At 37.0% G+C, this 17,581-nt stretch overlaps 2 protein-coding genes across 2 annotated transcripts; one reads left to right on the forward strand and one right to left on the reverse strand.

Moving 5' to 3' along the window:
• Positions 1-213: 213 nt before the first annotated feature.
• On the reverse strand, positions 214-4,255 carry LOC128176354 (uncharacterized). Its single transcript, XM_052842612.1, has 6 exons — positions 4,175-4,255; positions 3,909-3,949; positions 3,510-3,787; positions 1,794-3,171; positions 1,027-1,370; positions 214-666 (listed from the first exon to the last, which is right to left on the reverse strand). The coding sequence occupies exons 1-6, from the start codon at positions 4,210-4,212 to the stop codon at positions 499-501; spliced, it is 2,247 nt and encodes a 748-aa protein (XP_052698572.1). The 5' UTR covers positions 4,213-4,255; the 3' UTR covers positions 214-498.
• Positions 4,256-10,191: 5,936 nt separating this feature from the next.
• On the forward strand, positions 10,192-17,125 carry LOC128177195 (uncharacterized). The gene is made up of 4 exons (XM_052843791.1): positions 10,192-10,904; positions 13,445-13,547; positions 14,533-14,725; positions 15,740-17,125. The coding sequence occupies exons 1-4, from the start codon at positions 10,601-10,603 to the stop codon at positions 15,785-15,787; spliced, it is 648 nt and encodes a 215-aa protein (XP_052699751.1). The 5' UTR covers positions 10,192-10,600; the 3' UTR covers positions 15,788-17,125.
• The last annotated feature ends 456 nt before the right edge of the window (positions 17,126-17,581 follow it).

A 17,581-nucleotide genomic window follows, 5' to 3' on the forward strand; every position in this document is an offset into this window, starting at 1 on the left:
CGCGGGAACAAGGGCAAAGTAGATTCGCTCCAGCGGAAGTCGTGCTTTGACTTCTTTTATTGTTTCCGGTTTACATTTTTGAAATATTACATAATAAAACATTATATAAAATGTAAAAGATATTGATTGCCTCATATAAGACGTCATCTTGAGTTGCTATTAACTAACTGACCAACTGTGAACGTAAATTTCAAATATGTCCAAGTTTTGAAATAATTTTGCATAACGTGTTTGCATTTAAAAATCGTAAAAACTAGCAACTTTTAAAACATCTTTTATAATGGTAAATAGAAAAAGATGTTAAAAAGTTGTCTGAAGTCTTATCTAAGTTAATGGTTTGCCGATTTTAAAAACCAGATTTATTATTTATCAAATGAGTAGGCGGCATGTTGATATTTCACATTCTAAGATAACCGTTGCATGTTCAAGTTATAGAAAAAGAAGCCCTATATGAGGTTGGATTGATTCATTATATTCAATAAAGTAGACTATATTATTTCAGTGTTTATAACTAGTTTCACAGGTAATAAGATCGACCATCATGATGGGAGCCGAGGCCCATTTCTCGGGGTATATTCGGATTGCCTTGGCTGTTACCGGGACGTCCAGTCTAAACACCGATGGAGCATGCGCATTTCCTTTTTCTCTGGTGCCAACATCAAATACCTGTCAATTGATAAAAAAGTATATGAATAGAAATGTTTTTAAAAATTAACCTTGTGTACCTGGTGCTGTATTATGGCGCAAACGCATTACAATAATGATGATTAATGAAGATGCTAAGAAATTTGTCACTTGTTAATCACTTGTTAATCAGCCAGTCGCCAGTGTTTAATATCATTACAGATTAAAAGTATTTATTATTTTATACAGTATCAAACAGGCAAGTATACATACTGCAATAAAGGTAAAAAAAATGTAAAAATAAACAAAAATTCCGACCTATCGACCGTACTTTTTTCAGCATGACATCGGAATCAAACCATTATTATTTTAGGCCTTAGGAGTCTGTGTGTGTGGTCTTACCCGTGGCTGATTCAGTCTATCCACATAACCCTGCCACGGCTCCGAGTCCTTCCTCTTGTGGTAGAGAGAGAACCTGGTCACGGCACCCCACTGGAGCTGGGAGCTGCTTCCCGCCACTTTTATCCCAAACACGTTTGTGATTTTTCGGAACTCTATTTCTAGATAGTATTTCTGGTTCCTGAACTTTTGGAACCTCTCCGGGATACGAAATAAATAGGGCTGTATGCCTAGTCCGTACATAGCTCGCCAAGCCTGTCTGACGTCTCGCAGGGTAGAAAACGTGTCTGCCGGTCTGAAAATGGCCTTGTTGTAGCGCCATACTGGTCTCAGGCGGCACGATCCGTCTACAATATCACATGTTACACAAGTATAGTAATCACTGAGACAAAAATGCTACGTTTCTAAGAAGTCTGCTGTTTTATTGTCACTATTTGTACTTTCACCTAACATTTAATATGCCCCCGTGGAAAAAAGATGCTAAAGCCTTAAATTGTGTACTTCCGGCACGTACGGAATAAAGAGAAATCATTGAGAAAAAGTTGAAATCAAAATAAGGAGAAAGATCCAAAACTTTTCTCTACATCGATTTCAACTCATTGATACAAGATTTTTCTATTTCAGAGAAAATTGTTGAGAAGTAAAGTCTTTGAGTTTAGGGAAATGATAAAGTAAAATTCTTTGCTGCAAAACAGCATCGATTTTCCATATACTGAAGACACAAACAACAAATTAAACAACAAACAACAAATTAACACCCAACAACTTACAGACAGACTCGGAGAGAGCAGTATTCTCCTTTTCCAGCCTCTGCATTTCAACCAACTTTTGGGAAGAAGCGGTTTTGGCGGGCGCTATGCTCTCGGTCTTTGTCTTCACGTTCTTTGAGGGCGTGATGTCAGGTGTGTACGGTTTACGGGCCGGTGTTTTACCTTTAGAAGAATGTTGGCCTTGAACCACTGGTTTACTGTTGGTCGGTTTCCGGCCACGGGCTTGCGTGCCGCCTTTGTGGGACACTTGACCTTTGCTCTTTTTGCCTTTGACCAGAGATTTGCTCTTTGGGGTCCTTTGGTTTACCGTATGAAGTTGTTTTTTAAGAGTACTTAAATTTTTTTCAGTTTTCTTAATATTTTTTGTTAGACTGCTCAAAGTTTTAGCTTCAATCCTCTGCTGTCGAGATCTTTGGGCTTTAGCAGATTGAAGAGTCTTTTGTTTTCGTTTCTTGTTTTTAACTAGTTTATGAGATTTCTTTCCAGAGCTTTTTGTATGGTTTCTAGTCTTTGATTTCCTTGTTTGCTGTGTCTTTTGGCCACCTTTTGTCTTGCTGTTCTGTTGTGTTTTTCTGTGTTTATGTGTATTGGGCTGCAATTTCTTCTTAACTTTGCTCTTTTTTTGCGCCATTTTGCGATTCTTTGCTTTGGACTGTTTCTTTTTCTCTTTGCCGCTTTCATTCTTGATCTTATGTTGCGCCGTTTTGTGTTTTTGCGCCCTGGATTGCTTCTTTTTTCCGCTGCTCTTACTCTTTTTCCTTTGGTGTACTACCTTCTTCTTACTGTTTTTCCGTTTTAGAGCATCCCTTTGCCCACGTCGATACTTGTACCCAAAATCTCCAAAATAATCCCCTCTCCCAAACCTTACGTCGATATCGTAGGTATCAAGAGACTTCTTTTCTACTTCTGATCTCTTTTGATGTTGGGTTTTTATTATCGGTTTCTTCTGCCTTGTATTTTGCTGAGTAATGTGCTTCCTCCGACTTTTATTCTTACGATGGTTGACCCTGTTCCTCTCCGAAGACGACTTATGCTTTCCCGCCTTTTTTCGGTCTTTGACCCCGTGACCTTTGTGATGGCCAATCCTCTGCTCCATCTGCTTTACTTTTTTCATCACTTTGGATATCTTGCTCTTTAATCGATTCTTTATTTGGTCCTCCAGGTTCTTCTTGACAGAGCTATGTTGTATCTGTATTGGAAGGATCGGTCGCTGTTCCGCCATCACTGTGTCTGCGCAGTGCTGGATGGACAGTCTCATGAAGGGGACGCCGTCCCACAGTTCCGGTATGACGCGGAGCACCAGCGTCTTGACGGGGTTTGACAAAGTGACGCTTGTGGCGGTGTCGGGGATGGCGATGTTTCCGAGGTTTGTGAACATCTAGAGAGAGAAAAATAACAGTTACGTTTTGATTTATACAAAAAACAGATAGAACTTACATCCAATGCATTAGTCCGGAATATTCAATGTGATGCTTTCTGGCTTATTTTAGCAACTAGCTAAAACTGGAGTCGCCAAAATTAATATTTTAAATGTAGGTTCTGCATATATATAAACCGCATTACGGTAATGGTCGTTCTTTTGTAATTGACTATCATGTATGATTGTGTAAATTATTTAACAAATTACAATGTAAGTCTGGCCTACCGGCGGACTTTCATGTGAAGTATTATATAATAGATAAGTCTCGCTCAAATATGGCGGGTTGGTGACCTCACCTCTTTGCCGGTCTTGGAGTTGTTGATGAACGTCCAGTTTCCGTCACTGCCTAGGAACTGCACCATGTACTCCGTGATGATCCCGCGCCCGTCTTCCCGCGCCTGTGAGATCCGCCCCGTCTTTCCGGTCATGGTCCATCCGTACACAGTGGTCAGCTGTGGGAACGGGATGTCGGCGAAGATCCTGTTGTTCCGCTCGCGGTAGTCGATCCGTCTACTCTGGAGCTTCCAAAAATAGCGAGAAACCTGGGTGGTAATCCTCCGCACGCACGCATCCCCTGTATATGACAAAGGGCGTTAACCATATCACAAAACAATTAACCCAGCATATAATACCGCGAGAATTTGATGCCCTCTCGATGGCTTTTTTTTATATTATGATATAGGGACTCTCCTTACCTTTAGGGGCGGGTCCATTTTGGCCTTTTGTGGCAACATAACTGCAAAAGCCAAAATTTAATGAATAATAGAAGAGATAAGAGATGCATGCAATAATTTTTCAAAGGGTCAAAATGAACTGAAAAGTCTTAATACATAAGTGAACATGATACAACATTTGAAAAGTTGGAGGGATCTTGATTTTCACATTGTGTACGTGCAGTGGTATGCAAATTTTAGAAATAAAGCAAAATGTGATAGAGATTATGAGACGGCTTAATACATACCTCAGCCCTATGAAGAGAAACACCTTTAGCAGATGCATTTCATTGATTTCATCTTGTGCAACTGTGTTTATATGTAAAATTATGACGTCACTTTTGACATCACCTTTCTGTATCTTGAGCCCGATATTTTTACTCTACCGTGACCCTTGCGCATAGATCAGTTTGCACGTTTGATTGGCCTTGAAGTTGGAATGAAAAAAATCCCATTTCTTTCTGTTTATTTTCCTAGCTTTTATTTTTATTACTAACACGTTCGTAGTAAATGTAGATAATGATAATGCTGAACATGTGGCTCTTGCTTACGATTGGCTGTGTGATTGTTGACTGAGCCCAAAGAAGGACAACTCAAAGTTACATTGTACCTTTCCTTGTCAACAAGATAAACGCAGTTTAGAAAAAAAAACAGATGTATAGATTTATAATTTCTTTCAAACCGTGCTGTAGAAATTAACATTCTCGTTGTATGCGAGGTTGCAGAGAAAAAAACCTTTTATTTCTTCGACAATACGATATCTAATATACCCTGGTTACTGAATTACAAGGCAAGAAAAAATTGCTTTTTCTAAATATGGTCTCCCAACAGGGCATCGCACAACTTTGTACTTTTGCATGAATTTGCATCACAGTGACACTTCGATATTGTGCTAATATTAGACTTTGGTTATTTATGTTTGTTTGTTTTTTTTTTGGGGGGGGGGGGGGGGGTGAGGGGGGGTGGATTGAGCTTTTTTGTTGTTCTTATTTTGGTTTTCTTTTTTTCATATTTTGATTCATTTGCAGCTTTTCAAAACTAAAAAAATTAATTGGACCCTCTTTATGGGAATTTTGGAAATGCTCTTTGAATTTATATGAACACAGAAATCTTGCAAGTATGTCGTTTTATACACTGAAACTTTTGTTCACTAATATAGACGCCCGCAATCTAATAAAAAATTAGGTCTTTGAATCGCTCCAACATTGTGTGTAGCGATCTAGTTGGAGGGAATTACCTAATTGGATCTAATTTTAATTATACTGAGACGCCCGAGGTTTCGCACCTGCACGTATTCTCTGTATGCTGGTTAACTATTCATGTATTCGGTATTGTATCGTTTATAGTTATTTTAATATGGGTTTCATTATATTGTGGGGGCGGAGAAAGGTCCATCCAACATATAACTGTGAATGTATATAATACCTGTATTTTTAAGTGATTATAAAAGACAAATTTAGTACAACAAGTGCGAAAAGGCGAAAAGAAAAATATATATTATATATGTCTATGAATTTGTGTTTAAAATTATAATCAGTACGGTTTAAGTGCAGAAATCCAACAGGTATTTGCATTACTTAGAATTCATTACATTCATTATGTTGATTTATCATGATGATGGTTTAAAATAGTTTTGAATAAAAGAGAGAGAGAGAGAGAGATGCTGTATTTGACCTAAAAATGGAATCGGAGTGCCTTTTGCTTTTTTTTTAGGTTTTGTATTTATTATCAATTATGTATTGCTTCAGCATTATCTACGTTAGTTTCCCCATTTGGCCTACTAGTATTTGCACATTGTATGCTATACATGTATTTTAACAGAATACATGCCTCATGAGGGAAAAGAATTATGGAATCATTGATATGGAAGCTGGTTTAATACTTCAGTTATTCTATCTGTGGAGATAGCCAGTGTGATCTCGGGAAAAACCCTGACTTTTACAGACAAATAGCATCAAAGAGAGCTTACTAAGCGACTCTTAATTTGTTATAAACATCAATGTAGTTTTCACATTGAGACTATTTTCAAATAATGAACAATTCTTTAAATGGGATTAGTGACGTCACTGATGGGATCGATGGATCCATTGGTCCCCCTCCTACTAATGAATAACGTAATGGTGTAATTAATGATTAACTGATCATTTGGTGTTATATATTCTTTTATAAATTAATTTAAAGTTTTATCCTCTCCATCCCTGTTTCTCTCCATTATACAAAGATTGTAATCAAGTTCAAATAGGTGGCGGCGCAAAATAATAATAAAAACTAGAGCAAAGCTCGTTGCAAAGCAACGAGTGGGTCTTCCGTTAATGTCAGAAGTAAAGCTGGAAGTTCCAGTAGGAAGCAGAGCTCTTAAACCAATAACAAGAGTAACTATAATAAAAAGATGAAAAAATCGAATTATTCCTGATACGACTTAACAAAACCCGAATGATTTTAAGTACTATTTAACAAAAACTTTTTTGATTTCAAGAATGACTTAACAAAAAAATCCGAATGTGTTTAAGTACGACTTAACAATTATTTTTCGTACGAGTTAATTTTACTATAAACATTACGCTATTTTTTAAACCAAGGACGCGGAAACAAAATTTCAGGAAAAATCAATCTTTAAACCCCGATATTTCTGTAATGCATCGTCTGATTTTAAAACGGATTTCAGTTTTAAATTAAGCTTAATAAAAGCTGCTTTGTTGCTTTATAATAAATATCAAATTATTGGTCAGAAAAGAGTTATCATAAAAAGACTTAGTAGCCCTTGTACCCCCTAATTTGTGGGGCCAGCCCTTTTTTCTTGATATCAAATAAAAGGTCTCGCTAATATAAACATATTTTGTTTTACAAGTGTTCATGAATTGTAAACCGTACTCGAGATATATGTACAAATGTGTTTTAGGGGCCGACCCTTTAACCCCTTACCGGGGCCACTAACAAGAAAATTTTTGGTTTAATATTGTTCAGAACATTATTTTGAACAACTTTTGTTCTACATTGCTTTTTAAAATATTTCTCCTTTTTCAGATATTAATGATCATAGTTTTGAGTTCTGGCCCCTTGAAACCCCTAATTACGTAATATATGACTTAGGTATGGTACTGTATAGTTGAACAACTGTACAAAGAAAATTTTTGCTTCTATAATTAATAACAAAATATTTTTCAGTAAAGAGTTATTGTAAAAAGACATTAGAGCCCTTTTGGCCCCTAATTTGAGAGGCCAGCCCCTTTTTCTTGATATCAAATTTAAGGTCTTGCAAATTTAAACATATTTTGTTCAACAAGTGTTCATGAAATGTTAACCGTTCTTGAGATATCTGTACAAATGTGTTTTAGGGGCCGACCCTTTAACTCCTAAATGGGGTCATAAACAAAAACATTTTAGGTAGCATATTGACAAGAACACCATTTTAAGCAACTTTTGTTCTACACTGCTTTTAAAAATATTTCTCCATTTTCAGATATTAATGATCAAAGTTTTGAACTTCTGGCCCCTTGAAACCCCTAATTACGTAACATATGACTTAAGTGTGATACTGTATAGATAAACAGATGTACAATAAACATTTTTGCTTATATAATTAATAACAAATTATTGTTCAGTAAAGAGTTATTGTAAGAAGACTTTAGAGCCCCCTTGGCCCCTAATTTGAGGGGTAAGCCCCTTTTTCTTGTTATCAAAGGAAAGCTCATGAAAATTGAAACAACTTTTGCATTACATGTTTTAACAAATTATGTGCACATCGAAAGGTATTACAGAAAATGTGCAAAAATTTCGGGGGGAAATTTGGTGCTAATTTTCAGGTTCAGGCGAGCTTCGAGGCCTTGCGCAATTTTCATAATTGGAAGATATGGGGGTACATCTACAGACATTCATCTACAGCCCCTGAAAATTTTAAGCTTCTATCTTGATTAGTTTCAGAGGAGATGCGTGGACAAAATGACCCTTAAAAATTTACAAAATCGTCTATATCTGAAACCGGAAGTGACGTCATCATGCAAAAATTTTATAATATGTAGCGACGTTGATGTTCTATTACTCCAAAAAATTTCGTGCAAATCGGTTGGGTAGTTTTTGAGAAATAACGCTCCAAAAAAAGTCAGAAAAAGAAAAAAAAGAATAACTAGAGCAAAGCTCGTTGCAAAGCAACGAGTGGGTCTTCCGTTAATGTTGGAAGTAAAGCTGGAAGTTCCTGTAAGAAGCAGAGCTCTTAAACCAATAACAAGAGTAACTAAAATAAAAAGATGAAAAAAATCGAATATTCCTGGTACGACTTAACAAAATACGAATGATTTTAAGTACAACTTAACAAAAACCTTTCCGATTTCAAGAACGACTTAACCAAAAAAAATCCGAATGTGTTCAAGTACGACTTAACAATTATTTTTGGTACGAGTTAACTTTACTTTTAACATTACGCTATTTTTTAAACCAAGGACGCGGAATCAAAATTTCCGGAAAAATCAATTTTAAAACCCCGATATCTCTGTAATGCATCGTCCGATTTTAAAACGGCTTTCAGTGTTAGATTCAGCTTAATAAGCTCTACAAATCACACATTCATTTTTGATTTGATCAGAAAATTCATTTTTTCAAAAAATTTGTTTCACTTCCAGTTTCGACCGGAAGTAACAGATTTTCATTTCGAGCCTTATTACAGAGGTAAATCGACCAAATCATAAGCATTGAAAATTTCAAGCCTCTATCTTAAAGCGTTTTTGAGAAACGCCGCGGACAAAATGACTTTTTGAAAATTTTAAAAATGACGTAACGTTAAAACAGAAGTGACTATTTTAAAAAAACTTCATAAACTGCGAGGTATTATAATTGCACATAATCTCTGAAAGTTTCATTAAAATCGGTTGTGAACTTTTTGAGTTATAAAGCCGAAAAGGAGTCAGAAAAAAAAATAAAAAGAATAATAATAACTAGAGCAAAGCTCGTTGCAAAGCAACGAGTGGGTCTTCCGTTAATGTTGAAAGTAAACCTGGAAGTTCCTGTAAGAAGCAGAGCTCTTAAACCAATAACAAGAGTAACTAAAATAAAAAGATGAAAAAAATCGAATTATTCCTGGTACGACTTAACAAAATCCGAATGATTTTAAGAACGACTTAACAAAAACCTTTCTGATTTCAAGAACGACTTAACAAAAAAAATCTGAATGTGTCCAAGTACGACTTAACAATTATTTTTGGAACGAGTTAATATTACTTTGAACATTACGCTATTTTTTAAACCAAGAACGCGGAATCAAAATTTCCGGAAAAATCAATTTTTAAACCCTGATATCTCTGTAATGCATTGTCCGATTTTAAAACGGCTTTCAGTGTTAGATTCAGCTTAATAAGCTCTACAAAACACATATACATTTTTGATTAAATCAGAAAATTCATTTTTTCGAAAAAATTGTTTTACTTCCGGTTTCGACCGGAAGTGATAGATTTTCATTTCCAGCCTTATTACAGAGGTAAATCGATCAAATCATAAGCATTCAAAATTTCAAGCCTCTATCTTAAAGCGTTTTTGAGAAAAGTCCGGGACAAAATGACTTTTTGAAATTTTTAAAAATGACGTCACGTCAAAACGGAGGTGACGTTCTCTTTAAAACTTTAACATTTTTGAGGGACGCCAACTTGCAAAAATCTCTGAAAATTTCATCAAAATCGGTTAAAAATCTTTTGAGTTATGAGGCAAAAAAGGAGTCAGAAGAAAAGAAAAAGAATAATAATAATAATAATAAAAAGAAACCGAAGAATAACAAGAGGGTCTTCCGTTGAAAACGGAAGACCCTAATAATAGAAAGAAACCGAAGAATAACAAGAGGGTCTTCCGTTGAAAACGGAAGACCCTAATAAGAATAAAGAAAAAGAAACCGTAGAATAACAAGAGGGTCTTCCGTTGGAAACGGAAGACCCTAAAAAAAGGTCATGGAACATGTCTAGCGTACCTGCAGAGAGAGAGAGAGAGAGAGAGAGAGAGAGAGAGAGAGAGAGAGAGAGAGAGAGGGGTCTGTAAGTATAGATACATTCAAGTAGGTTAATGTATATTTTCCTTATAGAAATGACTCATATAAAAACAGACTTTTAATATTTTAATTAAACACAAGGTATATAAATATTTTCTTCGCACACCTATTCTGTCTGACACGGTTTAGTGTATTCTGAAGAAGTAATATTATAAATAAGTAAGAATTTTAATTGCTACTTTTCCCGTCACTCCCCCACACTGGGGTAAGGGTCTGAAGTACCGGACCCGTTTGTTTAGACGGTTTAACGATGTGTACTTTACACTTACAACATTAGAGAAGAAATCCAAAATATTCAATAAATCTCCAGAAAAGGCCACTGCTATTCAGAGATGAAGTACGACAATTAGAAAATGGACGTTTAAATCCAGTCATTGGTGCTTTTTCTGACGATAGGCCCGCCCCGTGGTCCCTGGACGTCACTGTTCGTTCTCGCCACGGAGGTGGGTGGGGCCCCGACTTTATCAATGAATTTTTTTTCTCTGATTTTAACATCAAAAGTTGCGTACTCCGGACCTTCCCGACATTTCACCTTTGATGATGCGACATCAAAAACTTGGTCCAGACATCGCAGGGCATCGTAGCGACGTACCACGTGACTAGTGTCAGAGCATACAGAGGGCCATAGTTGGTACCACCGGGAAAAGGAATGGTGGTGTTCACTTCACTGATCCCACCGGGAATTATAATGACAGTGGTGACGGTAGGGTGGGGCCTGCAGTGCCCCCCGTGTGAACGAATACACTGTAGCCCCCGAGAGGCCTCACAGTTAACTTGTCCAGGTGGAGTCACCACCGGTATCTGTGGCTGCTGCCCCACCTGTGCCAAAGTAGTGGGGGAGAGATGCGGGGGAGACTTTAACTATCTCGGTAAATGTGATAAAGACCTGTACTGTCAGATTCAAAACCCCCAGAAATACACGGATCGGCAGCCGGAGGGGCAGTGTGTAACGGGTGAGTACTGATTCTACAACAATCATTGTCCGTCCGTCTGTGTCGCTGAATTAGAACACACACACACATACTTATAAACGTGTGTGTGTATATTGCTTGATATTTACTCTTTTTACAATGTGTTTAATTAACGTATAAATGAATGAAATACTCTAAATGAGTGTAGATGCCGAACAAAAATGTCATAATAATGTCTACATGATTGAAATGTACATATTGTACTACCCGAGCTTGGTTTTCTGTCCCTGTCAATTACAAGTAACTTAAACAGAGAGTATGTGTATCTTCCCGTCCCTAGCTCCGAACTCGGACGTTCTGTGTAAAAGGTAGCTCGTACTTGTTTGGAACATAATTGTAATTAATTATAGACATGGATATGACTAAGTTTGGACTTTTTCCTTTATCACCGCAAACATGTTTATAAAATTTCAACAATGCACAGATTTCTTGGAATCTTAACGGACCGCGGTCAGAGGTTGCTTGTTCAAATCGCATACTAGTGCATTTCTTTTGGTTTAAATTCATTTACTGGTTGTTGTGTAAATGTTAGTTTATTGAGTAGTAAGGACTTCGAGATATTAATTACCACGGGCTCAAATGAAGTACACATTTCGTTACCACTTAAAAAATGCAAAAATCCCCCATATCTCGATATAAAAAATGCAAAAATCCCCCATATCTCGATATACAAGAACCTTAACAGGTGGACCGTGGAAAACACCGAATAAATTGCTGCCAAAAAATCCCCTCGAAGTGTGCTTGCATTCATTGCATATGCACTAAATTGACTGTGCTAAATGTATAACTTCTTTGTATTCAATTTGTTTCTGTGGGTGAATTTTTTGTTTTTTTGTTTTGTTTTGTTTTTTTTTGGGGGGGGGGGGGCTTTAGTAGACGTCATATTATGACGACAGCAACTGACAGAACAGCACTGATATAACAATCGTACCCGGACCGTAATTAGCGTCGTCCTCATTAACCTATCCCTATCTATTTACCTACTGTCACGGCCATTGAGTCGTTTCGGAGTTTCCGGGTGCCTGTCATGTACGGAGTCTCGATTACACCGATTACCGCCATTGAACAGTGACATACGGGGTATTTATGGAGTTCTGGTATTGACATCTTTGTCGATCGTCGATCCCTTTACGCATAGAACGCATCCTTTTATTCGCCTTTATTCTCTTTAAATTTTCCTTCTCTCTCTCCCTCTCATCTCTATCTGTCATAGGTCTCTCCCCTCTCCCTCCCTTTCTCGTGCATCCTTTCTCATATTCTCTCTTTTTTATAACCTCTCTCTCTCTCTCTCTCTCTCTCTCTCTCTCTCTCTCTCTCTCTCTCTCTCTCTCAGAGAGAATACAACAAGAAGTATCCATTCATCAACGGAGACATTACGGAGAGGTACGCGTCCACATGTGCTGACATTGATAAAACAGTCGTATTTTAACATTTTTTCGCTGTTTGTTTTTAAATTTTTATAAAATTGCAATTCATTATGAAGTGTACTTTATAATCTGCCGACCTTTCTCTTTCGACACGAAACAAGGTAACTCTTGCTTGTGCCTAAAAGTTGATATATCTCATCAGTAATCCGAATATTATGAAGTCATAGCTCTTATGTCATGACAGGCTTAACGTAAAAATCCCCAGATTCCCAAACCATCTGGAAAACATAGCCATTATGCGTGGATCTAGAGATTGGGTTGAAGGGAAAGGGGGAAGGGGGGGGGGGTTGGACCCTCAGGCCTCAGACACCCCCCCCCCCCACACACACACACCAAAACAATATACCCCAGACAACGGGGGGGGGGGGGGGGGTTGGTATATACCAGTGCAAATAAAGTAAACTTTCAACGTCCGTTTTTAATTCCCCAGAACCCATTCGGGCTTTCATCTCTGAAAGTTAAATTACGTTTATTAATAACCAATGTCCGGATTTCCTCCAATAGCATATACCTGCGGGCTTCAGACCGCCTTTCTGCACTACATTCCTCCCTAGAATCTCCCCGATCAGTCGGTACACCGGTGTAATTCGTTCACCGGGACTTTTTTATCGTTTCTACAGACCCTATCTTGTAGCATGATCCTCTAATCCGTTCTGTTGCGGTCTCCGTTGTAAGGAGAGAGCGAGGCCCCGAGCAAAGATTTGACAGTATCAGAAGTGTTGCAATGAAGGAATTGGAAGATTTAGATGATATTGATGTGAATCTTGTATACAGTGGAATGAGATGTACGCGATGTACGGGGATAAGTGGGGTGACCACGTGATTATAACGATGACCACATTTAGTCCGTTACCATTGGATGTACGATAAAACTGGATCCATCTCGATGGCCGATTACCGCCCGAGTTTGACAGGAAGCGCTAAACCGGTCCGAGTAGAATTGCTCTTTAGTGGAATAACTGCTATCAGAAGGGGACTAATGGATTAGACCAGACTGAACGTGGATTTGAATACGTTTTATAGTTTTTACAATTTTTTTAACGAGTTCAAAAGCTTTTCAAACTTTTGTTTATTATTTGTTTTCAATCTTTTTAGTTCCCTTCCATATACAAGATTCGCCGAGACCTGCTCCAAAATGTCGACCCATGTGCTCGCCCAAGTTTTGTCGCCAACACCCACGGGCAGTCTGTAGTGCTATGTACGTATTGTAATTAACCTAATACTTACAATCTCTCCATTGCCCCTCCTATAAATTTTGTAAGAATTACTTATACTTACTTATAAATAGGTATAATTACTTATCTTTGTTGTTAACCATGTTACACAAGTATTATTACTTCCTGTTTAAGTACACCCCCATCAACCCCATGTTACTATTTATATACCCCGTACGTACGTATTGTAACTATTTATATACCCCGTACGTAAGTATTGTTACTATTTGTAGATTCTCTTCATCGCCCTTTACGTATTGTTACTATTTATATACCCCGTACGTTAGTATTGTTACTATCTATATACTCCGTACGTAAGTATTGTTACTATTTATAGATTCTCTCCATCGCCCCTTACGTATTGCTACTATTTATATACCCCGTACGTAAGTATTGTTACTAATTATATACCCCATACGTAATTATTGTAATTACATGTATTTATATACCCCGTACGAAAGTTTTGCTATAATTCATATACCCCATACGTAAGTATTGTTACTATTAATATCATCTCCCCCCCCCCCTTCATCGACATACTGTCTACAGTATCCCCCGGTCACTATAGGAACCTTTAGTGTGACACTTTTTATCTGTTTATGGGTGTCTCAATTCTAGAATCTGAAGAGAGTACTTCTAAATTTTATGACCATTTTATATTTCATTAGACCTGCAGCTGTAGAGGGTTAAACAGTAAAAACAAAATAAACTTGGTGGTTTCCCTCACCGTCCTATACCACAGCCAAAACACACTCTCCTTTTCCCATTGATACCAGCTAGGTAGACTCGTGGCTTGAGACAATGTTCGCTGGCCATTTTAAGCTCAGAACAATGTACATACCTCATAGGCGTTAGAACCGGGTAGGGGCTAGGGAAGGGAGGAGGGGCTTAGCCACTGTACCTGTCTTCATGTCATTGACTGGTGTACATGTATATGAATAATATATAAATTGATTCCTCTGATTGTAGTAAAGTAGCCGAGGTATCGCGAAGTTGCCAAAGTCCATGTCAGCATACGTCATGTCAAGCCTGTAGGTTCGAGTCGGAACCCAAATGTAAGGCATGCCAGAAAGACGACTTCCGGTGTCTAAAAAGATACGGGAAGTGTGTAAAACGACAATACTGCACAAAGAGGAAGTATCCTTGTAAACCGCAATACAGTGTAAGTATTAAAGAAAGAGGAAGTATAATATATACTGTATACAAGAGGAATCGCTTTCTAATTACTAAGTAATCATACAAAGTGCAAGAAGTAGAATATTGTGGTAATACCTTGGTATACAGGATACATAAGGAAGGACATAAAACGTTGAAGAAAGCAACTTGAAAATATAAACATATGTTAAAATTGTTCATTTTGATGTACATGTTCATAAAAATGTTAAGTCAGTGTTTTATTCAATTAGGTGATATACCATTAATATAAACCCATGCTTTCAATCCATGGGCGTTTATTTGTTAATAGGATGTTTTAACTTCCTGTTCTCCTAAACGTCACCGATAACCTCGCGGGAAACGATCAGCCATTATTTGGTGGTCAATACTATTTCTTAGGGAGAATATCGTAAAATTACCAAAACAAAGATGTAAATTCCACTTATAAATGAAAATAAACACTGACCCAAAGACGTAAAAGTATTTGTAGAAATTACTACATGCCAGTAGGGTTATTTATAGATATGTTTACTAGTTGGTCTATTTTCAAACAACTTCGGAAACATATATTGAGTAAATTCGCACAATTATTCTGCATTTAATGAAGAATAAAAATTGATATCCATAAGAAGGAAACGAACACCCGGTGTGAATCGCTCTTTTTTATGTCATTCATAGTATTTGTGAGGACCTTTAATAAACCGTGATCGATTAGAAACTAATAACGATGCCTATAAAGCTCACACTTCACGCCAACCAAACCCCACAATGGCGGGTGGGTCGGGTCAATGATACTGTGTTTGGACAGAGCAATCCCGGAACTTGTTTGACACTGGGTCTCAAGCACATAGCGCTGCATTTAGATCCCGGAAATGCGCCTGTGTCTATTTATAGTAACTCTACTCGAACGTGAGAATAGGTCATTCTAAAAACTGAAGTGGTTCATCTCGTTAATATAATCTATAATTATTGCCGGCAACTTCACACTCTAATCAATTTCTATGTGTTTTTTTTATTGTAGAGAAAACAGGAAGGGCGCTTTCAGTGTGATGTACCAAGATGTTCTTAACAAATCAGTGACTTCACTGAAGAAAAATCGCCTGCATTGTCCGAAGTTTGGGCACTGGACAACTTTTTTCATTTGAATGTGTTAATGCATTTCTACATTTTTTTATCCACCACAGTAAAAACAAAGAGTGAATGAATAGGAGGGTTGTTCGGAAATTATTGAGACATTTACTCTTATTTCCTTGGGGAAAAAGTTAAATCCTTGAAATTTCACCAAAACGTACACCAGGATAGGGTTTATCAATGTAAAAAAATTATTGTCCATAGCATGATTGGATCATTCCTGGTTAGCTGACCAAATTGCCATCGCCCAGTGACCCGGCGCAACCGCAAACCTACCGCAACGTCATTTTGACGCTTCTTATTGATCCTATATTTTAAAAACCTAACAAACGAAGGAAAATTAGAGTTAATTCTTGATTTCTCATCTTTTGTTTACATTTCAAGATGTCAACATTCGCATATTCCCTCCATTCTTGATTTTGTGGAAAAAAATCAGGTCATTTCTAACTGAAAGTCAAATTACTGTGAAATGTCTCCTACAGTGATTCTGTGTACATATTTTAGAACTGTTTACATCAGTTAGTGTGTAAAAAGTACTTGATATTTAGTCACTTTGTCTGAATTCTAGCTAAACAATTAGTGAAAAAAGACGATAAACTGAAGTTCTTTATCCCTTGCCATCGTATAGTTTTTGTTAAAGCGGTTGGGTGGTATTAAAAGGTCTTTTTCCGAAATTTCCATCAATTTGGTGTATTTTCGCTGCGCCGCCTTGACGTCAAATTTCTATATACTGTCGTTTTCATATTCCTATTGCTTGGTAAATATATCTGTACCATATCCGTATTACAACTCAAACACTCGTGAAACTTGATCAAAAGTTAGTCACAATAAATAGCAAAATGAACATATATAATCTGATTTCTTTTAGTATAAGATGTAAGTTTGCGGACACTTAGATAGACGATGTTTTAGTTTTCTTATTCTCCGAGTTTATGCTTGCGCCGGGTACCCCAACCACCGATTTGTTAATCTACCGTTGTAAACAAAATATTAAACATTTTTTAAATATTACTTTTTTTAATTATTTGTTAAGGTTTCTTCAATGTTGATGCCAACTTTCACCATAATTCGTCACTTAGAAATGGAAATATCCGTGTTGTCTCAATAATTTCCGAACAACCCTCGTATATGTCATTGTCTAAGGTAGATGTGACACGTGACCGCGGGTCGTCAGAGGCAGGATGACCTAGTTTATGTGGATGGTCGGCTGGACCGAAGAAATAAATCCAGATATATCCAGTTATTTGTTTCAATAAATATTTTGTTCGTTTTTCTACACAGTCGTTTGTTATTATGAGCATATTCTGGAGACTGATTATCGGTACCATATAAAATAAGGAGGCTGGATGTCAACTCATTAACCATCTGGACTGCGTTTTACAAAACAACTTACGACAAAGTCGTAAATAGTCCACCCTCATGAAATACTCATTGATGAACAAAATTTATATAAAACCATTTATTTACAACTATTTTGTTTTTTATAATTATATTTTATTGAAACATTGGTTAGTTTATAATTTTTAAGCATTCAATAATTTGGTCGTGTCACATTTTCTTTTGCAAAACGCAGCCCAGATCTACCTAAAATTTTGAGATCTATGAACTATAATTCATTAGAAAACCCCCCATATATTTTCCCTTTTATATATGGGTATTTTTCTTTATCTTAATATAGAGCTCTTCTTCAAAGGGAGATAAATACAGTCTAAAAATGGCCACATTCATCGAG

The sequence above is a fragment of the Crassostrea angulata genome, chromosome 3 (genome assembly GCF_025612915.1).
Source record: "Crassostrea angulata isolate pt1a10 chromosome 3, ASM2561291v2, whole genome shotgun sequence".
NCBI lineage: Eukaryota > Metazoa > Mollusca > Bivalvia > Ostreida > Ostreidae > Magallana > Magallana angulata.